Consider the following 26,130-nt stretch of genomic DNA (forward strand, 5'->3'; position numbering starts at 1 on the left):
TAAGTGAAATAAGTCAAGCAGAGAAAGTCAATTATCATATGGTTTCACTTATTTGTGGAACATAAGGAATAGCATGGAGGACATTAGGAGAAGGAAGGGAAAAATGAAGGGGGGGGAATCGGAGGGAGAGATGAACCATGAGAGACTACATCTATTATTTTAAACTAGAAGTCAATATTCTGATTGTGTAATACAGCCACATAAAACAGAAATGTATATAGAGTAATGATTACTCAGTTAATAGCTAGTAGGAAATAGAACTTGCTTTTGCTTGCAACCCTTCTATTTTTTTTTTTTTTCAACTTTTTGAACAGGTAACACATTCCTATTGTTCATAGGAACTAAAACAGATTTTCCTTGAAAGTCTGGTAAATTTGGGCTACATCACACGAGTGTGTTTTTCCACTGTGCATGTGGTGGAGTTTGCTGTAAGGGGACCCTACTGAGCCATTATACTGGGACAATTCATGTCAGAATCTTTAGGTTGTCCAAGTATCACAGAGAAGAATGTTCAAGTTTCCTGCATAGATACTGGATACTAACTAAATTAGAACAGAAGTGGATAAACATTTATTTAATTCTTTTGTTTTCACCAAGGAATATGTTATAGACTAAACTGTGTCTAGCTGAAATTTGTATGTTAAAGTCCTACCCCCAGTGTGACTGTATTTGGAGATAGGGCCTATAGGAGGTAATAAAGGTTAAATGAAGTCATAAGGGTGAGGTCTTAATCCACTAGGACTTTTCTTTTATAAGAAGAAAAGAAGAAAGAAGAAAGACACCAGAATGCTCTTTGTCTCTGAGTGTGCACAGAGGAAAGGCCAGGTGAAGACACAGAAGGAAGCCATGTACAGCCCAGGAAGAGTCCTAGTCCAACCAGAAAACAACCCTCGGGTGTTGGACTTCTGGCCTCCATCCAGAACTGTGAGCAAACATCTGTTGTTCAAGCCCCCCTAGTCTGTGGTATTTTGTTATGACAGCCTGAGCAGACTAATATAGTGTACATATCCTCCCTTGGGAGCCTTCTTCCTTCTTCAGAGACTCACCCAATCATCTAGGGAGAACGATTCCCCTGGTGGCATAGAATGGGCAAAGGGAGCTGGCATTCTAACTGAATTTTAAACAGACTTTCAACACACATCTCTCTCTCTCTTTTTATTCCTATTTTACTCCCACTTCTAGAGATGCTTATTGTAATTTCCAAAGTTTTTTTTTTTTTTTTTTTAAAGATTTTATTTATTTATTTGACAGAGAGAGAGCACAAGTAGGCAGAGTGACAGGCAGATGGAGAGGGAGAAACAGGCTCTCCGCTGAGCAGGGAGCCAGATGTGGGGCTCGATCCCAAGACCCCAGGATCATGACTTGAGCCGAAAGCAGCCGTTAACGGACTGAGGCGCCCAGGTGCCCCGTAATTTCCAAAGTTTTGAAGGATCTGCAGTGTAAAGCAGGTGGCTTTCCATTTTTTTTTTCCATTGGGAGGTGAAGATTTGGTTTCCTTTTTTTTGTTGTTGTTACAAAGGCAATTACCACTTATCCACTTGCTATCCAATTCCCAAAATGTTGCTATCATCTCCATTTCTGTTTGTTCTTTTATCCTTTTATTTTTTAAATTCCACTAAGAGTTGTTTAGTGAGAATTCAAAAAGAAAGAGTACTTAAATGATTATGTTCAGTCCCCTTCATCATTAATTGGAAATTACCTCTTTTGAAGCACTAATCCCAATAATTTTTTTTTATTTCTCTTTATTATATGATTATATGTATATATTAATTTTACATTTTGGGGGGTATCTTCCTGTAATAAGAGTCCCATGAGGATATCCCATGGGATAAAGATGGTGACGATTCTGACTCACTATTTTACTTACTATTGTATCCTCAGTACCTACTCCATAAGTGCTGACAGACACACAGCAGAGGTTCAATAATCATTTCTGAATCAACAAGGTATTCCTCAGGTTTTCATCGTTTGTCAATTACTGTAATTCTTTCTGGATGTAAATCCTACTGTCCTCACTCTAATTCCACTTTCTCCCAGCTCACGTTGATATTGTCTTCTGATCACTGACCAAGATGCAATTGGGATGAAGCAATAAAGATATGTTTATACTTGCCTGTAGAGGAGTGAGGTTTGAAAAAGCATTATGAAAGTTATGATTTCCCTAAGTCCTCTAAATATTTCCAAATAACAGCACTCCAAATACTTAAACATCATTAATTTTTTTGTTTAATACCCTAAATATCATATAAGATTTTAAGCAATGCTCAATATTCAACCCAATTAAATAGCTTTTTTTTTTTTTTCAAAAGGTTAACACGTTTGCCATCTAAAACTATCTTGAATACTACCTGGAGTATATATAACTCACTTTAGGAAACACATTATAAATATATATTTATAAATACGTATATATAAATATAAAGAACAACATCAACCATATTATTTCTAACAATTCTTAGCTTAATTTAAAATTAGTCACCATGGATTAAACTGAAATGAGCCAAAACCTGATTGGTGTTTTAGGGTTTTAGCATGTAAAGGTTAGTGTTTATTTTATCATATAATGAAGGGTTAGAAAATTCATTTGAGTTGATTTTTATGAAATTAGTTTAATTATAAATAAATACAATGCCTGTGCTCTTTATTGGGGAGTAAATATTAGTCTTAAAATATACAAGAAAACACAATTAAATATTTTATTTTTGTGCCAAATAACCCAGTGATATTTGCTATAGCCATCAAGTCTCAATTAACGGTATGTTCACTCTTTACTGTAATGGGTTAAAATAGAAAACCAGGGTGTTCTTCAATAAGATTTTGACTTTATAATCTAGGTTTATATCTAAATGATAATGCCTTTATGATTCTTTTGGGAAAAATCCATTTTGTACTTACCTACAATGTCATTCATAAGGCCTACAATAGTCTCATCTCCTGTAATCCAAGGACGTTTTCCTAAGTCATGACCATAGGCTCCCCTGAAATTGAAAAGGGACATAGACACTATTAGATTTGTATGTGTGTATGTGTGCGCATGTGTAATTTTTCATATATCAGCATTAGCAACTGGACATTTCTAAATGAATCTTTGTAATGTTTTAGTAATTATACAAAATCATGCTTCTTTAAAACCAAAAGTAATACTTGAGAACTCTATTTTTTAATTTGTCATTTCTTAATTTCTTTAATTTCCATTTTATGGGAGGGTAGTTGAGATTGCCTATGTACTACTTCATTATTTTACTCTATTTTAGAGTCTAAGATACTGTTTTTTTCTTCTCTATTTTGAAAATTTCAAGACTATTTGAACATTCTACTTGTATACCTGTAGCACATAGTAATATCTATACTAAAACATAGCCACTATTTTTTGAGGCTAGAAATTAAAATGATTGTAAATTCAGTTTTTAAATACAGCTACAATCTGTAACCTAAACAGAAGTGTGTAAAATGTGACTATATTCATGATGACATTTTAAGTAGATAAATAAACTTGGCAATAATCAAAGCCAACATTATATCTTGACCTATTTTCTAGCAATTTCATCTCCCATATTCTAGCTCAATTTTATTATTCTAGTAAGTATCCCAGTAGGCATAATGGCAAAACACAAAAGAGGTAAGAGAACTTCCACTCTCAAGAAGTTTCCATTAAATGAGGAAGGAAATACATTTGAAATATGGAAGAAGAAACTGAAACAAAGAATCAAGGCGGGAGTGACTGAATGTGCTGTTGCAAACTTGTGGCAGGAAGCTAGGAATTAATTGTTCTTAATTCCTTAGAAACCCCAAAACTCCCTAAAGTTGGAGAAAGGAATGAGCCCGGTATTTTTTTTATAGTGCAAACTGTGCTTGAATCTATACTCTGAAATTCAGTAAACTGGCAGTAGTGAGTGGTAAACCTGTTCTCAGAGGTGAAGGGTAGCAGAGTATGTCACCCCAAAATATGTCGCTGTGGTAGATTGATTATCTTAAACTATAGGCACTTGAAAAACAGCAAGCGCAGCGAGAGGCTGTCTCTGTACTCCCCTATCTGCCTGAAGACAGATCTTTCAAAAGGAACTCAATTGCCATAAATCCCCTCCCCAGCAGTTTCATCAACCGGGGAAGATTGAGTCTTGCCACAGGAGAGGAGACTAGAAGTCAACACTACACTCAGATGGGCTTTTTCACAACCTATGGTAACTTTTATCTGTTCTTCTAAGGGCTCTTCATCTTTCCTAAAAATCACTTATTCCGCTGTAAGTGGCCTACATCCTCCTCCTCTTTTCTTATTAAGATAAGATTTAAGTCTGAATTCTAAGTCACCGCGGGGAGGGGGAGGTCCTTTGACCCATATGTCTCCTGTGTGTACAAGAGCGATACGTGCTAATAAACTTGTGCGGGTTTTTTTCCTCTTGCTAAGCTGTCTTTTATTACAGGGGTCTCAGCTAAGAACTCAGAAGGGTCTGGGGAAAATTATTTTCTCTCTCCAGTGGGTTAACAGGACGAAAGGAGCCTTGTTTTTAGCCTTTGTGGATTTTCATGATGTGAATATCCCAAGTGGTCCATTTCCTGGCATCAACCAAAATCCTTAATATTTAATGACTGGCTTTCATTGCCTGGTCTGAGCCAATTCCAGGTCACCACTGGTTATGAGACTACATGTATCATAAGCTGATAAAGCCTGTAAAAGTAAAAGTAAATGGGTGGCAATATGCACCTGAAAGGATGGCTGTGAAAAATAAATAAGATAACATGTAAAAGAGACTGGCACATAGCATCCCTTATCTGACTGTTCCCTAATGTAAATCTGCGTGGGCATGTGGGGTACAATGCAATTTTTAAACTAATATTTTGATTACTAATTTTGAAACTAATATTTTGTCAGTATAAACTGAGATGAGGTAAGAGGACTTTGAGAATAAATAGAGACTATAAGAACTAAGGAGGAAAAGGAGGGCAATTGCTAGTTATTATTATTCATATTATTATTAGATAGCCGGCAGCTTGCCTCTTTCTTGACTTCCAATATAAATGCTAAAGACAAAAATCATTATCATTAAATGGTAGTTAAAGGCAGATACTTGGATCCTTTTTTATTTTAATCACATAGGGCTCTGTGGCCTTGCTGATAGCACAATACATCTTATTACATTTAGGTAGTAAAATTCTACGTTCTGCCTCAGAGAATTTATGTCTCAGAATAGTAGGCCACCTACTTCTCACTCTGGTAAGACACCGTGGTAATAATCTTTAAGAGTATGTTTCTTCCTGCCATGCTCTTGGCATCTCCCTGCACCTTTAAAATATCACACACACAGTCTGCTTCTTTCCTTTTTGTCAGTTGATTAGCCTGGGGTAGTGAAATGTATTTAGGAAGTTGTTACCCCAATAAATTCAAACTAAAGTGGCCTGTCTTTACAAAGCTTTGATGTAGATTACAGTGCACTTTTAAACATATGTATCAGAGTTAAGAAAAAGATTACATTGCTCTCATTCAGAACTAATACTTGCAGCATAGTTGCAATCTTGTCTTACAAGTGCTGCAAAGGAAAGGAGCATGGCAGACAGTTCCCTCAGGACCGCAGCATTCATCATTCCCCCGAGTGGGGTGTGCTCGGATATGTCTACGGAGTGCTATCTGCTCATGAAATTAGATTTCAGGATGTAAAATCGAATTAGGAAGTTAACAGAGGATCCTCTTTGAAAGAGGACTCTGCTTTAACCACCCTACAAAATAAAAAGTAGCCAGGCTTTTAAAAAGCTCCTTCCTGCGCGCGCCCCCGCCGCCCCGCCCCCCGCCGGCCAAGGAAATAAGACATCACAGAATCCTTAAGATCACCACTTTTTTTTTTTTTTAATCTATGATCCAATTGATGATTAGCCACCACAGATGTTAGGAAAATCTTTGTAACATGTCATACCATGTACATACTTTCTTATTCTTACTGAAGGGCAGCGGACTATGCCACACCAAAATTCACCTCTTTGGCATAAAGATTACCTTGAGCTGAAGGCACCTGAAAAACAGCAAGTGTAGGGACAAGCTTCCTCTGAGCTTCCCCATCTGCCTAAAGACAGGTCCTCCAAAGGAACTCAACTATCATCAATCCCTCCCCAGGAATTACATCAACCAGAGAAGATTGACTCTGGTCCCACAAGAGGAGACTAGAAGTCAACACCACACCAGATGACTTTGTCACAAACTATCACATCTCCTATCTATTCTTCTAAGTGCCTTTTATCCTTCCTAAAAATCATTTATTCTCCCCTAAGTGGCCTACATCCTACTCCCCTTTCCCTAGTAAGATGACATATAAGCTCTCAAATTTCACGGATTTTTTTTTTTTTTTTGGTATTCACTTTTTTCCCCCCGGGATGCCCTCATGCCCATAATATTAATAATTAATAAGTAGTAATTATTATTTCCTGTTAATCTGTGTGTTGTCAGTTTATTTTATAGGTCCAGTTGTTGAATGAAGAGGGGTAGAGGGAGCATTTTTTTCTCCCCAGAATACACTTTTTAAAAAAAAATATTTTTATTTATTTATTTGACACAGAGGGAGAGCACACAAGCAGGGAGAGAGGCAGAGAGGGAGAGGGAGAAGCAGGCTCCTCTCTGAGCAGGTAGCTTAAGGCGGGAGTCAATCCCAGGACCCTGGGGTCATGACCTGAGCCACCCAGGCGCCCCAACTTTTTTTTTTTTAAAGGAACACATGAACTGAATGAGACTGCAGTGTCTGCAGGAGCACGCCTCCCCCTTGTGCTTCACCAGCACCCTTTTTGCACACATTGCCATCCAAGTTAGTCACTGCCAGCTAAGCACGCGGTTTGTTCCTAATATGTAATCCAGTGGGCTATTTTCTTCTTAAATAAGCCTACCTAAAGTGTCACATGGGTCTTAGAAGAATCCCTATAAAGATACAACTGGGTCAAATTTTTGCTCCCATGAAAAAGAAAGAAAATCATTTATCGAGTAGATATGACAATGCAGAAGACCTAAACTATTGTGGTTGTATCTTAGGGACATAATATACATTTCTCAATTTACAGTGTGCTCTTCGGGATGGATATATCAGATATATCTTTCTCTTCTAGCCAAACGTTCCCACTGCGATTATTAGCCCATGTTATTTTCCTTTAAATAATCTGGGCCGTTAATAAATCTATAATACATAAATATGTAATATTAAATGTTCTAAAAAAAATTCTGGCAGACCCACAGACCCCTATCAATGCTGTTTCTAATTGTTATAGCCCCATTTTGCTGGTAATTAATTATATATCAAATGAGTCAAATCACCATAAATTTTTTCTATTTCAGAATGTTATAAATATCTGAATATTGTTATTTCCCAAAACAAATATACTTCTCCCAAGTAAAGTAATCTACTTTGGAAATCACATACAGTTGAAAATAACAATAATAAGCACTTAAAACCCACAGAAGTAAGTGCTTTATTGTTATTGCTTTGTCTTGAATAACTTAAAAGTTTTAGAAGAAATCATTTAGGCCCAAAAATATTTCTAAGTATGCCTCTATTCTTGACTTTCCTCTAGCACAAGTAATCAAAGTCAGTAGCTGTATGAATTATAAAATCTGGCTGCCCTATGGCCAGTGACGGTTTATTTTGTAGGTAGGTAGGTAGTATGTCTGTGATAGGACATAAAAGATAGAGACACGGACATTAACAGCCATGAGCCAAGTGGTATTTCCTACCTTATATGGCTTGGATGGCCAGTCAGACTTGTTATCAATATCCCAGAACAATATCTCACTTAGTCAAAGGACTCTGATTTTTATGTTACTGTTAAGATTATACATTTCTAATATTATTTTTTTCCTGTTAAGCAACTAATTTCAGTTTGCATTAGAGTATTTAGTAACTATGTAGCTCTCTTTGACTCAGTCCTTCTCAAAATCTTACACTGGTCAAGAAGAGAGGAAGGCACTGGCCTGATTTGGGTATCAGCTAAGAAGTAGGGTAGAAGTGGGGCTGGAGAAGGTGAAGACGAACAGGGAATCAGGAAAACTCGCCACAGTAATGGGAGGCCCTGGATCTAGAAGCGAACTAAACATGTGCATGGATATTTAGTACAAAAACAAAAGCAAGAGTCAGAAAGGGAAGTCAAGGGACCAACAGCCCACCACAGTGGCAAGAAGATTACTTTAAACTAAAAGCATGTGAACAAACAGCAGCCTAAGAAAGAAACGCTCCTTGACTTAAGGAGACTCTCCTGAAAATACAGCTGCCATTAGCCCACTCACAGATGGAAGGTGACTCAACACCAGGAGGTGCAAATTCAGATGCCATCAGTCTCCCTCTAGGGGAGCTTCCAGGCAGGAAGGATATGCCCATTATCATCAGAATGAAAAGGTCCAATAAAACTTTCTATACCTCCTACTGAAGCCCTAAAACTGCCCCCTTTGGTTAAACTGGTATATAAACCCTTACCCCTAGCTATTCAGTGAGTCACTTTTTTGTAGAGTACTTCTGCATGCCCATGAAAGAAACTTCTGTTAATCTATCTCTTATGGATGAATCCACAGGCCCTCAACCAATAGGCTGTAAACTGGTAGAGGAAAAGTTTTGCTCCCAACAGAACCTTAGCTGGAAAAAGCCAGAGTAAAATTTTAAGCTAACTATTTAGGACCAAAGAAATAGTGAACAAACACTTTTGAGATCAAAGATGGGCAGCGGGACAGAACACAACACGATTTTGACCTTGCCCCTCAAACACCACTGACATCAACAGAGAGACAGGGGGTGTGACGCTGACTGGGCCACCACGATTGAAAGCAAGAAGACTAAATAAAATTAAGCACAGACAAAATAAAGCTAACTAGCTATCTAATCTTTTTCTCAGAAGTCTTTTAAAGGTAGTTTACACGCTTGAAGCATTAATATGCACCTCTTTTCTGAATCATCTAATGAAAAATCGGTAGAAGGCATTAAGATTATGTAATTTTCTATTGTCACAAGGTAAAATATAAAATTGAAAGTTAACAACAATAGAAGGGTGTTATGACAGAAAGGCACTTTCCTGGAATATAACTTTAAAGTCTTGAAAATAATCAACCAGTCTAATAAACTAGGGTAATCACAAAGAGATGAATAGGATAGCAGGGCAGCATCTTTTTTAAATGCCTAAAGGATAAAAATGCACAGCCTTGCTGAATGAATATCCAAGAGGCAAGGACACTCTCTAAAGTTCAAATTCAATCTAATTCTCTGCTCTCTTTTATATTAAGGCCAAAAATGAATATTAACCATTTTTATTAAGTATGACCCTCATTTTTTAAATACTAAAACCTGCTAAGCAAAATGCTTCCAAATGTGGTGATACTTATTTTTCAATTTATGCATACAATTTATGCAGATACAGTTATTAACAGGCTTAATAAATTATATAAACCTCTATAATTTTTGCATTGAGGTGCAAATTTATATTCTTAACCACTGAAATAAAGAACTTTGCAGGGTAATCTAATGCCTGTGGTAGTAATCATTAGCACAGTCAGTGTAAAATAAACTTTAAAAAGAGGTACTGCTCCCAATACAAAAGACCAGTGGCATGAAAACTGAAGAAAGAAGAAGATATTTGGAGTTTGAATGAGAGCCAATTGTCTTGGTCAGAGTTCTTTTCTGATTTAGTTTCATTTTCCTGCATTTTTTTCCTGACCTTCAGGTTTGGCTTCCTCCTCATATCTATTTTCAGATCTTAATATTCAGGATATATTTTAAAAATATTTCTACTCATTTTTAGTATTTTTTTCTTTTTTTAAAATTCAATCATAATTAACATACAGAGTTCATCTGTTTCAGGTGTAAAATAGTGATGCAACAAATATACACATTACTCAGTGTTCATCATGATAAATGTACTCTTAATCCCCTTTACCTATTTCACCCATCCCCCCACCACTTACCCTCTGGTAACCATCAGTTTATTCTCTTAAGAGTTTGTTTTTTGGTCTCTTTTTTTTTTTTTCCTCTTTGTTCATTTGTTTTGTTTCTTAAATTCCACAAATGAGTGAAATCATATGTTGTTTCTCTCTGACTCTTATTTCACTTAGCATTGTGCTATTAGATCCATCTACGTTGTTGCAAATGGCAAGATGGCAAGATGGCAAGATTTCATTTTTTATGGCTGAGTAATACACACACACACACACACACACACACACCTTCTCTATCCATCCATCTATGGATGGACACATGGGTTGCTTCCATATCTTGGCTATTGTACAAAATGCTGCAATAAACATAGGCATGCATACATCTTTTCCAATTAGTGCTTTTGTTTTGTTTGGGCAAATAACCAAGAGTGGAATTACTGGATCATATGGTAATTCTATTTTTAATTTTTTAAGGAACATACATAGTGTTTTCCACAGTGGCTGCACCAGTTTGCATTCCCACCATCAGTGCACGAGGGGTCCTTTTTCTCCACATCCTTGCCAACCCTTGTTATTTCTTGTGTTTTTTATTTTAGCCATTCTGACAGGTATGAGGTGATAGCTCACTGCGGTCTTGATTTGCCTTTCCCTGATGATTAGTGATGTTGAGCACCTTTTCATGTGTCTTATTTTTAATATTTTAAATATTAAAAAAATTTAAAGTGATATTAATATATAATAGTTAAAAGTATTTTTTTTAAATATTTCTAGTTTCAGCTTTAGTAGTAACTACCAAGGAAGGATAAAAGCACATAAAATTAAGTTATTTTCCTATAGGGATTTATAATATGGTTGAGAATATGAAGCTAATGAAAACAGATACCTCTAAACTGCCCATCCCCCAGCAGTGATTAATACAATGGGCAGTTAGGGAGAGATCATCAGCATGGTTGAGAAGGTTGGGATTAAGGAAGGTAAGCATCCAGAGAAGCAGGGAGTGTGGGGGGTTTCTTAGGCAGAAGAGTAAAAGTAGAACAGAAGAGATGGAGAAAAAAATGTATTTAAGATTTCAGATTCTTGCATGGTTGGAGCAAACCTGTTTAGCTAAGCCCAAATGGAGTATCTTCTCAATAAGCACACTCAGTCTGGAGAGGGCAGTACCTTCTGCTCCACTCATCTTTTTCTCCCCCTCAACAAATTTGTTTCCTTATTTATAAAAATTAGTGTAATAGAGTTTAGCAAGAACAACTCATGAAAACACTGAATTAAATTCTAAATGTTAACTCTCTTATTAGCCATTAAATAAATAAAATAAAATGATTACATATGATTTAGATTGGAAGAGGGACTTATTTTTTCTAATACTGTGAAAGTTTACTCTTGACTTTGTCACTAACTTGCCATATGACTTTATTTACTGATCCTCAGTTTTGTTATCAATAAAATGAGAGTATTGAATGACATGATTCTTAAGGTTCCTCTATGTCCTAAACTTCTAGGAGCCTATTGTACACCTCTCCAAGTATTAGACAACCTAGTGTGATTTTTAAAGTTCTTAATGATTTGAAGGGATACATGCAACCCAATGTTTATAGCAGCATTACCAACAGTAGCCAATTATGGCAAGAGCCCAAATGTCCATCGACTGATGAATGGATAAAGAAGATGTGATATATATATATAAAGGAATATTACTCAGCCATCAAAAAGAATGAAATCTTGCCATCTGCAACGATGTGGATGGAACTAGAGAGTATTATGCTAAGCGAAATAAGTCAGTCAGAGAAAAACAAATATATGATTTCACTCATATGTGGAATTTAAGAAACAAAACAAATGAACATCAGAGGAAAAAAAGAAAAGCAAACCAAGAAACAGACTCTTAACTATAGAGAACAAACTGAGAGTTGTTGGAGAGGAGGTGGGTGGGGAAATGGGTTAAATAGGTGATGGGGATTAAGGCGGGCACTTGTTGTGAAGAGTACTGGGTGCTGAATGTTAAGTGATGAATCACTAAATTTCACACCAGAAACCAATACTGCACTGCATGTTAACTAACTTGACTTTAAATAAAAATTTGGAGGAAAAAAAAAAGTTCTTGTATGAGATGTCAAATGATAGCTTTTGAAATAATACTTACATTTTGGCCCACTTATCTAGTTCTTCTTCCAGATATGTTTTAACCATTTTTGGTTGAAGGCCAAGAGAATTTCCCAAGAAATAGATGGCGTTTTCATCCTTATTCACTAAAGATAAATCAACTGAAACAGAAAGAAATGAAAAAAAATGCTTATTCAATTAATTAACCTTCTTCCATTTGGCATTGTTAATCCAGTACAAATAATTAATATAATTAACTCCAATAAGGATACTAAATAACATAATTCTTTCCAAGGATAATAGCAAGTTTTCAGAAAAATAATCTTTTATATTTTAAAATATAATTTACATTTATAGAGACTTTTGTTGAGATCTCTCATTATTTATTGTGTTCCATGAGGAAATCTAAATTAGCAGCTATTCCCAGTCATAAATAGATGAAGGCAATAGAAAAAAGTTAAAAACAGAATTTTTATAGGAAGTGTATCATCAGCCCATCTAGTCATACCAGAAGGTTACCAGAGTCTAGGTACATACTAACCCTCTGCAGTAACTGGTGTTATAAATAAGGCAAATAAAAAATATCTAAATGAGTATTTACATATCTGAAGTAGATATATTGGATTTATACATTTTTTCACTCTATATCTCTATACACATATTAATATATATGCAGGCAGATTGTTCTCTGTATTTATGTCTTAGTCAAATAAATCAGAATTTTAGTAGATTTGTCTATCTTACAACTCTCCCTTGACAGTAACAAATGCAGTTTTATTAGCAAACCAATCCATGTTCGAAGACTAAACATGTTCGGTGCGTGTCAGCCCCATCAATGACCCAGCATGAGGAGCCAATCACCCAGATCTCTGCTTCCATTGTCTTGTCTTGTTTTTTCATTGCTGATGCTTTTACAGACAAATACATAGCGGGCTGCTTATATTTAGAAAGTCATTTTGAAAGTGTGTTCAATATGAGAGAAAAGCAGAACTGTAAACTCAATTATCTTGTCCCATGCCAGACAAAAGTATGGTTCCCCATCTCCTTTCACTACATTCCTCTTACTTTGTTGTTTGTTTACAAAGTCTCAAAGCACATCAAATGGCATTATCTGAGAATTCAATCGGCAGTACGTAATGTGGCAGATTAGAGTATCCAGAAAATGTATTTTATAAAACCCCACAAGAATAAAGAGATAGTTTACCACTCTCCACCTTAGTCCCATTGGATCTGTATAACATGAAAGATAAGCAGAACTTTAAGCCTTGGCTTCTCTTATGCCAGAAAAATGATAACTAAGTTATTAAAAACTGATGTTCTTGGCAGTGATGGGGTGCAGGACTACACACACTACACTAAAATATGGCACCTTGGCATAGTGAATATTTTAAGCTGAGGGAATTTGAGAAATGGCATGTGCAAGAAGAACTTTCTGACCTTCCCCTAAGCAGGTCATGAAACCCTCATGTGAGAGGTGCCCTCCCTATACATATTCATCTCCAAGACACTGAGAGGAATGCAAGGAAATAGGCCTTACTGTTTCCCCTAGTTCACTACACTTAGCTCAGACCCTTTGTTACCTTGTCACATTTTCCCACAAACGCCCACTCTTCATCAAGCCTAGCATTAAAAACTCAGGTATGACTGCTTCTTTGGGTCTTCATTTCCTTTTGAAGTTTCCTCTCTCATGTAAAACTTGTGTTTAAAAGAAAAAAAATTATGCTTTTATCTTGTTAATCTGTCTTTTGTTACAGGCCTTTGCCCTAGAACTTAGAAAGGGAGAGGAAAAAGACAGTCTGCCTTCCCTAGAGCAGCACAGTATGCTAACGGAAAATAAGGAAGAGGCCTCCAAGGGTTGAAGGAAAAGCCGTGTGAACCAGGTTCTGAAACTGCTTTCCGTAAGACTGAGAGAATGAAAGAATGTATCCTCGGCAACTGGCTCCACTGAAGATCCCAGGCAAACCAAAAGTGGCTTTGCGGGTGTGTTTGGGGACTAGACAATGGGAAGGAGAGGCTGCTGCCAGGGAAGCCACCTGCCCTCGAATGGCCATAGACGCTGGGGCAAGGGGGAGCAAGAGAGTTCATCTTCACCTCACAGACCTCTTTCGTGGATACCAAGAAGCCTCCAAAAATTTGCAGACCCCTAGGAAGAGTGAAGACAAATCTGCAAATAAGGGAACCAAGATTTTCCATCAAATCTGGTAGGTGTCCAATTTGATTCCATTTTTTAAAAATGAAAAACTATACCATTTTTATACCTTCAGTGTGGGACTGCAAATTATACTCATTACTGTATATTTTAATTGATGTCGCATGGCTCAAATTTGAACTAAGTATTTAAATAAGTACAGTAACCCATGCCATTAGGAGGTTATTAATGTCTTTTCAACTGCACCAAATAAAAGATTCTCCTTCTCCTAGTGATCTCTCATTCTTCTTAACTCTAAGAAACATTGGGAACTAGTTTATTTTACTGTTGGATTCTGTAGAATAAATTATGAATTCGCCTTATTTTTCTCACACCACTGCCCTTCAAACAAGTTTTACTTAAGACACATTCATCTACCTGTGTAGTATCTCCTGTAGGTCCCACACTTGTAGGTACCCCTCTCTCTCTCTCTCAGAATTGCCATAATGGTTTGTTTTCTTGGAGAAAAGGAGAATGAAGCAAGCAATATGAGAAGGACTATTAGGACCTAAGGTTGGAGAGAACCACTTCCCACCTTTATACATACATACTTATCAACTATGGCCCTCCCCCATTCCCTTGCCAGTAACCAACTATGACAAAGAGTAGCTATGATAGCTCAGAAAGGAGGGATGCTGTTGGGAGGAGATATGGGACTCAAATGACAACCTTAAAGAGCCCTTGAGGGTATTGAGAGGGCCCTCAGATAGCTGCTGTACAAAGACTACATCGCACACATAGATATTTATAATTATACAGTTCAAATTTGTTTTCCCTTCTCCCCTTCTTTCCTGTTTACTCCTTGCTGTTCATTGTAGCCCAGCATCTTTTTCCATATTTCATATATGTATGACAGGAATGGAAAATAAGCTGAACATGGCATTCCCAAATTGTGATCAGCTTTTGGATCTTCTTCAATTACAGGATCTTTCTTTACTCACTGAATACTAGGAGTTATTCTGCATTTGTGCCAAGAGGACCCCATTGGTTAGGATACCCATTATTTGCTGGACCTTGGGGCCAGCCATGACTCATCCTGAAAATTGTCATGTCAAATTTTATTGTTACATCAATTATTACTGATCATCATCTGCTGCTTCTTTATAGCTAAAGTCCAAGTCTAGAGTCTTCTGGAATATATCCATGACAATGGGTGGGCACTAGACGAGAACATACTTCCTAGTCTTTCAGTGTCTGTGGCTTGACTATTATACATCTTGTGGATTCTGGTGTTAATATTTCATGTTCATGACCTTTCTGAAAACATTCATTGTCTTCCAAAATCTAGACAAGATTGACATAAACCAGTCATTCTTTTTCTTCCGGGCATTCTCTGTCTCAAAAAAATTTTATTTATTTATTTGAGAGAGACAGAGAGCGCACATGAGAGAGAGCGCACAAGCAGGGGGAGGGGCAAAGGGAGAGGGAGAAGCAGACTCCCCACTAAGCAGGGCTCAATCCCAGGACCCCAGGATCATGACCTGAGCCGAAGGCAGACGCTTAACCAACTGAGCCACCCAGGTGCCCCAGAACATTCTCTGCCTTTTGACAACTTTTTTAAAGCACATTGAGGATTTGATGTTCTGCCAGTAGGAGTTGCCAATTTGCACATAAGCTTTTGTGATTTCTCAATATTCTTCTTGGTTTTCTCTCTTATTTCAATGGCCTTTTCACAAGGGACATTAGGAACTTATTGTAATCTCTCCCTTTTCAAAATAAACTTCTGTTTTATCAATACATGTCATATTGGTGGGTCCCAAATTTTGATTAAGTCATAATGCCTCAGGACTGTAACTAACTTTTTTTTTTTTTTCTAATTTTTCTTCTTTTAGTGTCTTTGTTTCTTTTTTTCAGGAAGATCTTCCTCCATTAGATTTGGCTCCATCCCATTTTAGGGATGAAAATGTAAGTAAAGTGTCTCAGTGTCTTCCTCTTGATCCATAGTGTCCTAGTCTACTACTCTGAGAAAATACTGAGAGGTGTCATGATTGAGGCACCCTTGATTGTGTCCAGACCAGACTATTTGCTACATCTGCTCATTTTGTCCCCTTATAGGCAGTACCCCTAAGCAGTGATCTTTTTCTAGTCAGGGTAAGGCAAGCTTTTTCCTTAAGAGCCAGAAAGTAAATATTTGTGGGCCATACAATCTGTTGCAATGACCCATTTCTGTCACTAAAGCATAAAAATAGCCATAAACAATATTTAAACAAATAAAATGTCACTGTATTCTCACAGAATGTTATTACAAAAACTGTTTTCTGATCCTGATCTTATGGCCATTCTCCAAATTCTAGCACAAATTGGGCATGTTGAAAGAGTGCATGAATTTCCTTTACAGTCAAGTCTCCATCTTCTGTAAATACCCTTTGAGCTGGGAATATCTGCTTCCTGTTGAGATAGGGAAACTGAAGGGACCCCATTAAAAAAAGCCATTTTTTCCCCTTTGCTCCAGCTTCTGTTATTGCTAGGGCATGCACGCCCACCCCACTCTACACATGCGTTGTAATGCAAATAGCACAAGTCCTCCTTGTAAAGTTCAAAAAGATAATGCTATTGTTGGAGTTTTCCAGCACAATAGTTAACATCTAAGGAGTGACTGGGCAAGGTCGTCATAAATGTTCTCCCAGACCACTAACTCCAAACACCTTGACACCAAGACCCCTGGCTTCAGGGAATGAGTGACTTATGAGGGACACCTGGACCCTGTCCTTGTTCTGACCATTTCTTGGATGTATAAAAGGACATATGCACCAGACCACAATCCCCAATAAAAACTCCAGCAAAAACAAGGCTCAGGCTCTTTTCCTTTCTGAGTCTCCGGGATGTGTCCTCATCTCTCTATGTATCTTCAATAAACTCTCCTTTTACTTACTGCTGGCTCATGTTTGATTTCCATCCTGCCTTAAGTCAAGACCCTCCTGGCTAGTCCTGTGGGACCCCTTCTCAAGGTCCCCCAACCAACCTGCATGTATCACTGTTATAAATCCTTTGTACTAGCTTGCTAGAGCTTCTGTAACAAAATTCCAGAAATTGAGTGGTTAAACAATAGAAATATATTACCTCCACAGTGCTGGAGGCTAGAAATCCAAATCCTAAGTGTTGGCAGTTTGTTCCATCTGAGGGCTATGAGGGAAGGGTGTGTCCTAGGTTTCTCTACTTGATGAGTCAATGCCTCTCTTCAGGTTCACAGGTGTTCTCCACGAATAACGCGTTTATCTTTCCGCCTGTCTCTGAAGTTCCCCCTGTTATAATTCATATCGTATTAGGGCTCACCCTAATGACCTTAGTTAACCTTGAGTAAGGGACAGGTGGGGCTAGATAGGGAGAAATAGATAGGGGGCTATGTGATTAGGCTCACAGAAATCCCAAAAATGTGGATGTGTGGGGAAACCAGTGATAAGGGTACAAACTGGACCATCCTGCCCTAGGCCTGTGAGGTGGGTGTCTTTTTTTATGATAATCACCTGTGACCAACAAAGAATAACCAGACCCTACAAAGGAAGTAAGCCATTGAAGGTGTTATCACTAGTCCTTGCTCAATGGTGCTATCAAAAGAGATGTTAAAAGGATTTAAGTTAGCGGTCTATAAAAGACCAACCCTAAGGGCCCTCAAGGCAACCCTGTCAGGAACACTCTCACTCTTGAGAGCTTTTTCTGTATCTTCACTCAATAAACTTCTATAGCTTTATTCACTCTCCTTTGTCCGCGAGATTCCTTCTTGGACTCTGGACTCCATGAGACAAGAACCTAGCTCTCCTGCTTCAACCTGACTACATCTATAAAGACTTTATCTCCAGATAAGGTCACATTCTGTGGCACTAGGGGTTAGAACTTCAACATATTATTTTTTAGGAGACACACAATTCAACCCACAACATCCTCCTTATAGGTACACTTGGTTAAAACAGGCCTCACCTCAAAGGGGCATTAGGTCAACAGTTTAAGGGCCATTTGTCTGGAAGTCTCATTTCTTCACAAAGGTTGCTGTTGTAGAGCTCATGATTCTGAAAATTCACTTGATTGCTTCTGAGTAACATTTTACTGCATCAAAAATGTCCATCACTCGACCTTATTTTCTTACTCTTAGTTTATAATGTTCCAAGACTAACCCAGGGATAGTTTCATTTTTGCTTCTTAAATATAAATCAAAATTTCAACACCACTTCAGATTTAAAGTTCATTCTCAGCTCAGGGCTGATCTAATTTAAAAAAAAAGGCAGTTTGGAACAAAGGAATATGCCTATTGTAGGCCTTTTTTTTTTTTTTTTTTCTTGTTCCTCACTGCTGCTGCCTTTCAGTCCCTCCAATGGAGTGAGGAAATAAATAACAGAGGCAGGAAAATACTAATCTGGCTTCGGTGCCTTTATATTAGTAGCTCTTTCCCTTAGAACATAGTTTTTGTGGGTCCTTTAGAAATTCTTCCTCACTGGAGTCCTCCAACCTCCAGTGGCCTTAAGTAGTTCATGCACAGTCCAGCTGATAACTTTGATCCTACCCACTACCACTACCTCCCATCTCTTGACAAGGTATGTCAAGATTCTTTCTGCTGATGTTACCATAAATCAGCAAGCAGTTTTCTCAGGTAGGGTCCTTTTGGAGTGATTTAAATTCTGCTACTTTTCAGTGGAGCTCACTTAACTGAAAAGAAACATGTCCCCTTAATATAGTAATTGATGGCATGCTAATGAAGCTATTTTAAATTCTGAGTTGTAACTATTTTAAAGTCTGGAGTAAAGCTGCCTTCCACAAATAAATATACCCAGTATGTCTGGAGCATCCAATTAATGTTATCAAAGTTGGCCAAATATTAATCCAATTGCAAATACATTGTTGGATACCAGTACCAGCTGTTTTCTTTGAATGAGATAAACTATTATTTATTTTAAAATCATACATATGTAGGTATAATACTTGTTAACCTAGTTATGATAATCTACTCAAGAAATGATAATTTAAAACACAGATATATAAAAATATTCATGATCTTTATGTATTTTATTTGGATTTATGTACTAGTTTATCATGTTAGGAGCTTTACAAAAATACAGTGCCTAGGCTTGATTCAGAGACTCCAATTTAATTGGTCTGGTGTAGGGCCTGGACTTAGACATAGTTTTAAAATCTTTCCAAATAATTCCTTATATGGTCACATTTCAGAAGGCCTGACACTAGCCCCCTTATTAAAAACAAACAAAACCAAAACTGAGACTTCTCAAGTTTAACTGAGTTACTGAAGGTCACAGAAGATACCTTACTTTTAACTTAATATAGCAGCTGGTTATTATATTTATAATTAATTAGACCATTTGAAGTATTTTAAGATTCAGGAATAAAATACATGTGAAATCATTCAAAAGTAAGGTTAGTAGAGTAATTATAAAGTAATTCTACTTTTTTCCTTATTATAAAGAGAACACTGAGAAGTAACCCTCTGGTTTGACAGAAAAACGAAAGTAAATTCCAAAGATTTTAAAAATGACTTGTTTATGTAAAGAATGTTTTCTAAAGTAAGCTTTTTATTTTTAAATTTTTTAAATTTTTCTTTAAGCTTTTTTTTTTTTTTTAGATTTTTATTTCTTAATTTTGAGAGAGAGACAGAGACAGCAGGAGCAAGGGGGAGGAGGCAGAGGGAGAGGGAGAGGCAGACTCCCTGCTGAGCAGGGAGCCCAATGAAGGACTCCATCCCAGGACTCATGAGATCACAACCTGAGCCGAAGGCAGATGCTTAACCGACTGAGCCACCCAGGTGCCCCTCTTTTTAAATATTTTATTTATTTATCTGAGAGAGAGAGCACACACACACACAAGCAGGGGAGAGGGACAGAGGGAGAGAGACAAGCAGACTCCTCACCTCACCAGGAGCCCAACCAGAGGCTGGATCCCAAGACCGTGAGATCATGACTTGAGCCGAAGATGCCTGACTGACTAAACCACCCAGGCACCCCTCTAAAATAAACTTTTTATAAAAAAGGGTTATATTTTGTTTATGAGGTGGCAGTATATAATGGTTTTGTTTATAAGGTGGCAGTGTATATCTTTGTTACGTATGCCATGGGGGTACTATATGCACAAAAACCAACATTAAATGGGGGTTCAATATGTGAAATAAGTCTAAAGATTTCCTTTCAGGCAGTGCCTGGATGGCCCAGTTGGTTAAGTGGTTAATAAGTATCTGCCTTAGGCTCAGGTCATGATCTCAGGGTCCTGGAATCCAGCCCCTCATCCAGCTCCCTGCTCAGTGGGGAGTCTGCTTCTCCCTCTGCTTCTCCCCCTGCTCATGCTCCCTCTCCCTCTCTCTCAAATAAATAAATAAATTAAATCTTTAAAAATACATACATACATATTTTCTTTCAGCATTGCAAATTCCTTTTTAGTTTGTTCTATATAATTTTAATGTTTGTTGTCAGATTATTATATTTTTATTCATTAGAATAAGACTAGTTTGCTAACATATTATCCTCTAATTTTTTTAAAAAAATAAATTTCCTTCTTTTTAAATATAGTTAGTTTTAATTGATGTTTTTCTCTTGAACAAGAAAATTCCACACCCTGCCTGTTTCACTTCAGAAGTGGTTGAAATTTTAACATACTACTGTCCATTTGATAAATCTGAGCTAAGTTTTTTGCTTACTTATTTTAAACAAGAAATTTTGTTCTCAAATTTAAAGAAAAGAAAAAAGAAAGGAAAAAATTTTAGAAGACCCTCCTCAAAGATATACGATATTTTTGCAGACTGGTGAATATGAAATTATTGCTGATTGTATTATAATCAGTAATGGAAAGTACAGAGATTCAAGCTGTGTTTGTTTCATTTGTGTTTTGATTATCTGGAACCCTGGTAATACCAGTAAGATTATAAGCAGATAATATGAATTTATTAGATAAGAACTGTCTAATTGTAAAATTGTCTCAATCTAAATACTTGTGGTACCATTATGTTGGGTTTTGGTTGTTGTTATTCTTGTTGGCAATACTGAATTGAATCTTTGCAATTTGGAATACTGCTTAACTGGGATTGATGCTTAAGTCTAAAAATCTCTGAGACCATAGTCCTCTGAGGGACTAGGTCAAAATTTTATAAACAAACAATCTCTTGGGTGGCTTCAGTGGGTCTTGATTTTGGCTCAGGTCATGCTATCAGGGTCTTGGGATCAAGCCCCACATTGGGCTCTGTGCTCAGTGTGGAGTTTGCTTGACATTCTCTCCCCCCCCGCCCCTCCCTCTATTTGCGCACAAGTTCCCTCTCTCTCTCTCAAATAAAGAAATAAATCTTTAAAAAAATAATACACAAATAATCTCCAGATGCAAACCAATGGGGGCAAGACTTACCACTTTTATTATATGACACAAAGAGTACTGCATTTCAAAATTCCCAAGGACCAGTTCTGGTTCTGGTCATCAGAATGAAAAACTAGCTTGCTAACATAATCTTTAAAAAAAAAAAAAAAAGCTTTAAAATAAATGTTTTCTTTTAAGTATAGTTTAGATTTAATGTTTTTTCTTGAACCACAAAAAACAGTTCTTGCCTTCTATACTTTAGAGAAATCTAAGGCACAATTTGACATAGAGAAGTACATTCTGACACACTGAATATAACTAAAATGCAGAGTAGCATTTTAGAATCTGAGGAGCTTGAAAATAAATGATAATAAGTACACTGGAGAAGAAAACCAGAATTTGAAATACCACCAAACTGGCATTGAGTTTCTTATTTTCCTTCTACTTCTGATGAATCGCTCAGGACTTGCTTTCAAAGAGCCAGAAAACTCCAAGCTATGCAGTGTGAGCTCTAAGAACTCCAAGAGAAGCCCACTATCCCTATTTCTGGTCAGAGTTGCAGAGAGAATCTCTAAGGACCCGAGAGAGAGAGAGAGAGAGAGAGAGAGAAATCTTGTTGGTGTTTCCTTTTTTCTTTCATTTTTATGTTCTCTTTCATGGTCATCCCTAGTCAATCCTGTGACAGTGGTGGCAGTTATAGGGACAGTGGCTGCACAGGCACCCAAATCATGGAGACAGGAAACCCTTCTCTCTAATCAGAGGAGGCTCTAAGAATGTTGGATAACTCTAGTTGTTTTGTTCTCTCTCTGTCCTCTTGCTTCTGGGCACCAAAAGCAAGCATAGTCATAGGAAGTGCATTAAAAAAAAAAAAGGATAAATTATTAAAGTCTCAGTTTTCTAGCCAGAGAAAAATGAAAATGGGCCCCTGGGAGCAGGATATTCTTAGGTCTATTGAGAGCTTAAAAAAATGATCATATGAAGTTGTACATGAACTTTTGAGCTCACACCTGCCTGAATGGATCTAACTGTAAACAGTATTATTACTAACAAAATTGTCAGAACTGAACCTAGATCCCAAACTGGTGATTGAGTGTCATATACACAGGACAGATCCAAGTAACACTGCAAAGACTTTGAAAATTGAATTAACATTAGAAACACCATCCACAGAAGGGTGGTAGGAACTTGCAAACACCTTATCTGGGTAGGTTGCTTGCTAAAGCAAACCAAAGGAAACAAAAAAATATCAACATTCTTGATAGGATTTAAAAAGACAAAAGACTTGTAAGGTAATATCAAAATGTCTAGAATACAATCTAAATTTATTCAATATAAGAAGAACCAGAACAATCGCAACCTATCTTAATTGAAAAGAAAATCAATGGACATCAACCCCAAGACAATGCAGATATTAGAATGATCAGACAAAGACAATAGGTAGCTATTATAATTATAATCCAAGATGTAAGGAAAGACACTTTTGAAATGAGTAAAAAGATAGAAGGTTTCAGCAGAGAAGTAAAGTATTTTAAAAAGCAACTGAAACTTTAGAACTACAAAATACAATAAATGAAATTTTGAGAAATGCCAAAATGGGCTTCGGAAAGACACCTGAGTAGATGGAGATGACAAAGGAAAGAGTCAATGAACTTATATTCGGGTCAATAGAAATTACCCAATTTGTACATCAGAAAAAAAAAGAAAGAAATTTAAGAAAATGAACACTGTCTCAAGGATATGTAAGCCAACACCAAAAGGTATTATTAGGACATTGGAAGGAAAGGAAGAAAGAATGAGATGCAAAAAAATGTTTTAGGAAATAATGGTTGAAAACTCCTTTAACCGGTCAAAAATTTAAACTTACACACTTAAAATTATCTCAGTGAACTCCAATGAGGATAAACTCAAATAAATGCATGCCCAAACACATTATAATCAAACTGCTGAGAATTAAAGACAAAGAAAAGTCTTTAAAGAAGCCAGAGAAAAACAGCCCTTTGCCTATTGGGGACCAGTAATTCTAATGACTACAGTTTCTCATCAAATACCACGGAGGACAAAAACCAATGGAACAAAATTTTTAAAAAGTGACTGAAAGAGGGGCACCTGGGTGGCTCAGTCAGTTAAGCAGTGGACTCTTGATTTTGGCTCAGGTCATGATCTCAGGGTTGTGAGATGGAGCCCTGTGTTGGTCTCTGGGCTGAGCGTGCAGCCTGCTTAAGATTCCCTTTCCCTCTGTACCTCCCCCCACCCCCGCTCACACTGGCTCTCTTGCTTTCTCTCTTTATCTAAGAAAGAAAGAAAGAAAAAGAAAGAAAGAAAGAAAGAAAGAAAGAAAGAAAGAAAGAAAGAAAGAAAGAAGAAAGAAAGATGAAAGGAAGTTCTTTAGAGTGAAAAGAAATAATACTTGAGAGAAATCTGGACTTTAGGAATGAAGGAAGAACAACAGAAATAATAAATATCTAGGTAAATGTAAAAGACTATTTTTTCTTCTTTAATATCTTAAAATATATGTAATATGCAGTTTTAAATATTGAAAAGAAAAAAATGATAACATTATCTGGTTAGGTTTTTAGTGTTTGTAAATATAATATATATTACAACTATGACATAAAAAAAGAATATAATTATACACTGTTAAGTTTTTTACATCCTATTTGACATGATAAAATACTTCTAAATCAACTAAAAAGCTTTTACTATATATTTAATATATATTAATTATTAATTAACATATCATACATATTATGTAAACTTTGTATGTATTTTTAATCTCTAGAGCAACTATTAAAGCCAACAAACAAAAATTACACAAAAGCGTTATAATCCAAAGTTCAATATATAACTTAATGTGATACCAAAAAAATATCATATGATCAAAGCAAAGGCAAGAAAGGGGAAAAAGAAAAAAATGAAAAACTGACAAACAGAAAACAAATAATAAAATGGTAGATCTAAATGTAAACTTATCAATAATTATATTAAACATAAAGAGTCTGAAACATGCCAATTAAAATTCATTGCCAGAATGAATTAAAAAAAAGAGACCCAACTATATTCTGTCTATAGATAGACAGTCTATTTTTCAATTGCAATGATATAGGTAGGTTAAAAAATAAAAGGGTGTAAAAAGAAATGCAAGCAAACACTGATAAAAATGAACCTAGATCAGTATATTACTATCAGACAAAGTAGGCTGCAGAGAAAACAAATTACCAGGGATAAAGTAGAATAATGAAAATGTATCAACTCAAGAAGATGTAACAGTCTCAAATGTGAATGCATCCAACAAGGGAGTTATTTCTCCCTGTTAATGGTTTATTCAGTGAATAATGATTTCAGGTTTATTCAGTGAGTACTTAAAATATTTTTTGAATCTCTCCTCTTTTTTTCACCTCCAATGCATTTACTTGGATTTCTACAGTTCCTTTTGGATTTCTGCAAAAATATTTTAATCATTTCCTTAATTCTATTTTTGTCCTCTTCAGTATGATTCTACGTTGTTGATGAAATGATACTAGTAACATTAATATACAATTTTGTTGTTCCAAGGTGAAATATTTTTCACAGCTACTGTATAAACGCAGCAGAAATCTCAAAATTATAGCAGTGAAAAAAACAACATATGCACACACACACACACACAGACTTTCTAATTCTTTAGCAACTATGCTTTCTTTTGCTGTCTGCAAATGCTATTCTCTCTGAGGGGTAAGACCTCACTGGCCACCTCTACCCTAGGGTCTACCTAGATGACTCCCACTCATACACAGAGAAATACGACAGTCCTGCTTTCAGGGAGCAAACAGCCTACTACAAAAGGAAAGACAAAATGACAAGTCCATGAAATTGCACAATACAAGTGCAATGAGATGTTCAATGTATCTACAAAATTAAACTTTTAACTAAGAAATTCTCTTATTTATTCTTCTTATAGAAATTAAATATATGTCATTATTAAAATCACATAGTCATAAATATACATCTTTTTTTTTTTAAAGATTTTATTTATTTATTCATGAGAGACAGAGAGAGAGAGGCAGAGGTGGAGAAGCAGGGTCCCTGCGGAGCAGGGAGCCTGATGCGGGACTCGATCCCAGGACGCTGGGATCATGACCTGAGCCGAAGGCAGACACTTAACCGACTGAGCCACCCAGGCATCCCAAATATACATCTTCTTAAAGCTGGATAAAGCCTTTATTTAACATGCTAGTTTCTGTTAAATAAAGGATTCTAGTTTATGCTGAAAAGCGTACTTTCCCACATTTCATTCACTGATACCTCATACTTGTCATTAACTCCTGAGCCTAACAGTAGTTGAACTGAAGAGGCTCTATTATATTACATGGAACCCCTGGAGACAAACTCAAGCATGGCAGTTTTCTATGTCAATTTTATCTAACAGGATAGTATCACAGAGTCATAATATCAGAGTCATAGTAATAGTAGATCTTATTTGGATAGCATTCAATTTAACTTATTAAAGTTGGCTGACGATTTACTCATCTTTCCTGGATATGTGATAGAACTGAAAGAGGGGAATATTTGAGTATGCAAGGAACAGTGATAAGAATACTGTTGAAATAACTTTCTAGGCCCAAGGTGGAGTGGCTTCTGCCTCGGATGGCGCATCAGCAAACTGAGACTTAGGTAAACCACTTTCCTACTCCTGTTAATGTTC

The 26,130-nt window shown here is 36.6% G+C and overlaps 1 protein-coding gene across 2 annotated transcripts in view; it reads right to left on the bottom strand.

Annotated features, from left to right (window-relative positions):
* The window catches only part of KYNU (kynureninase), a 130,194-nt gene that overhangs the window by 77,269 nt on the left and 26,795 nt on the right, over nt 1-26,130 (bottom strand). For both annotated transcript variants that reach the window (XM_081814530.1, XM_006735842.3), the window contains 2 exons: nt 12,024-12,144; nt 2,896-2,978 (listed from right to left, as the gene is read on the bottom strand). In XM_081814530.1, coding sequence (XP_081670656.1) covers nt 2,896-2,978; nt 12,024-12,144 — 204 coding nt within the window. The remainder of the gene's footprint in view (nt 1-2,895; nt 2,979-12,023; nt 12,145-26,130) is intronic.

Source organism: Leptonychotes weddellii, chromosome 3 (genome assembly GCF_054177405.1).
Source record: "Leptonychotes weddellii isolate Sample4059 chromosome 3, ASM5417740v2, whole genome shotgun sequence".
Classification (NCBI taxonomy): domain Eukaryota; kingdom Metazoa; phylum Chordata; class Mammalia; order Carnivora; family Phocidae; genus Leptonychotes; species Leptonychotes weddellii.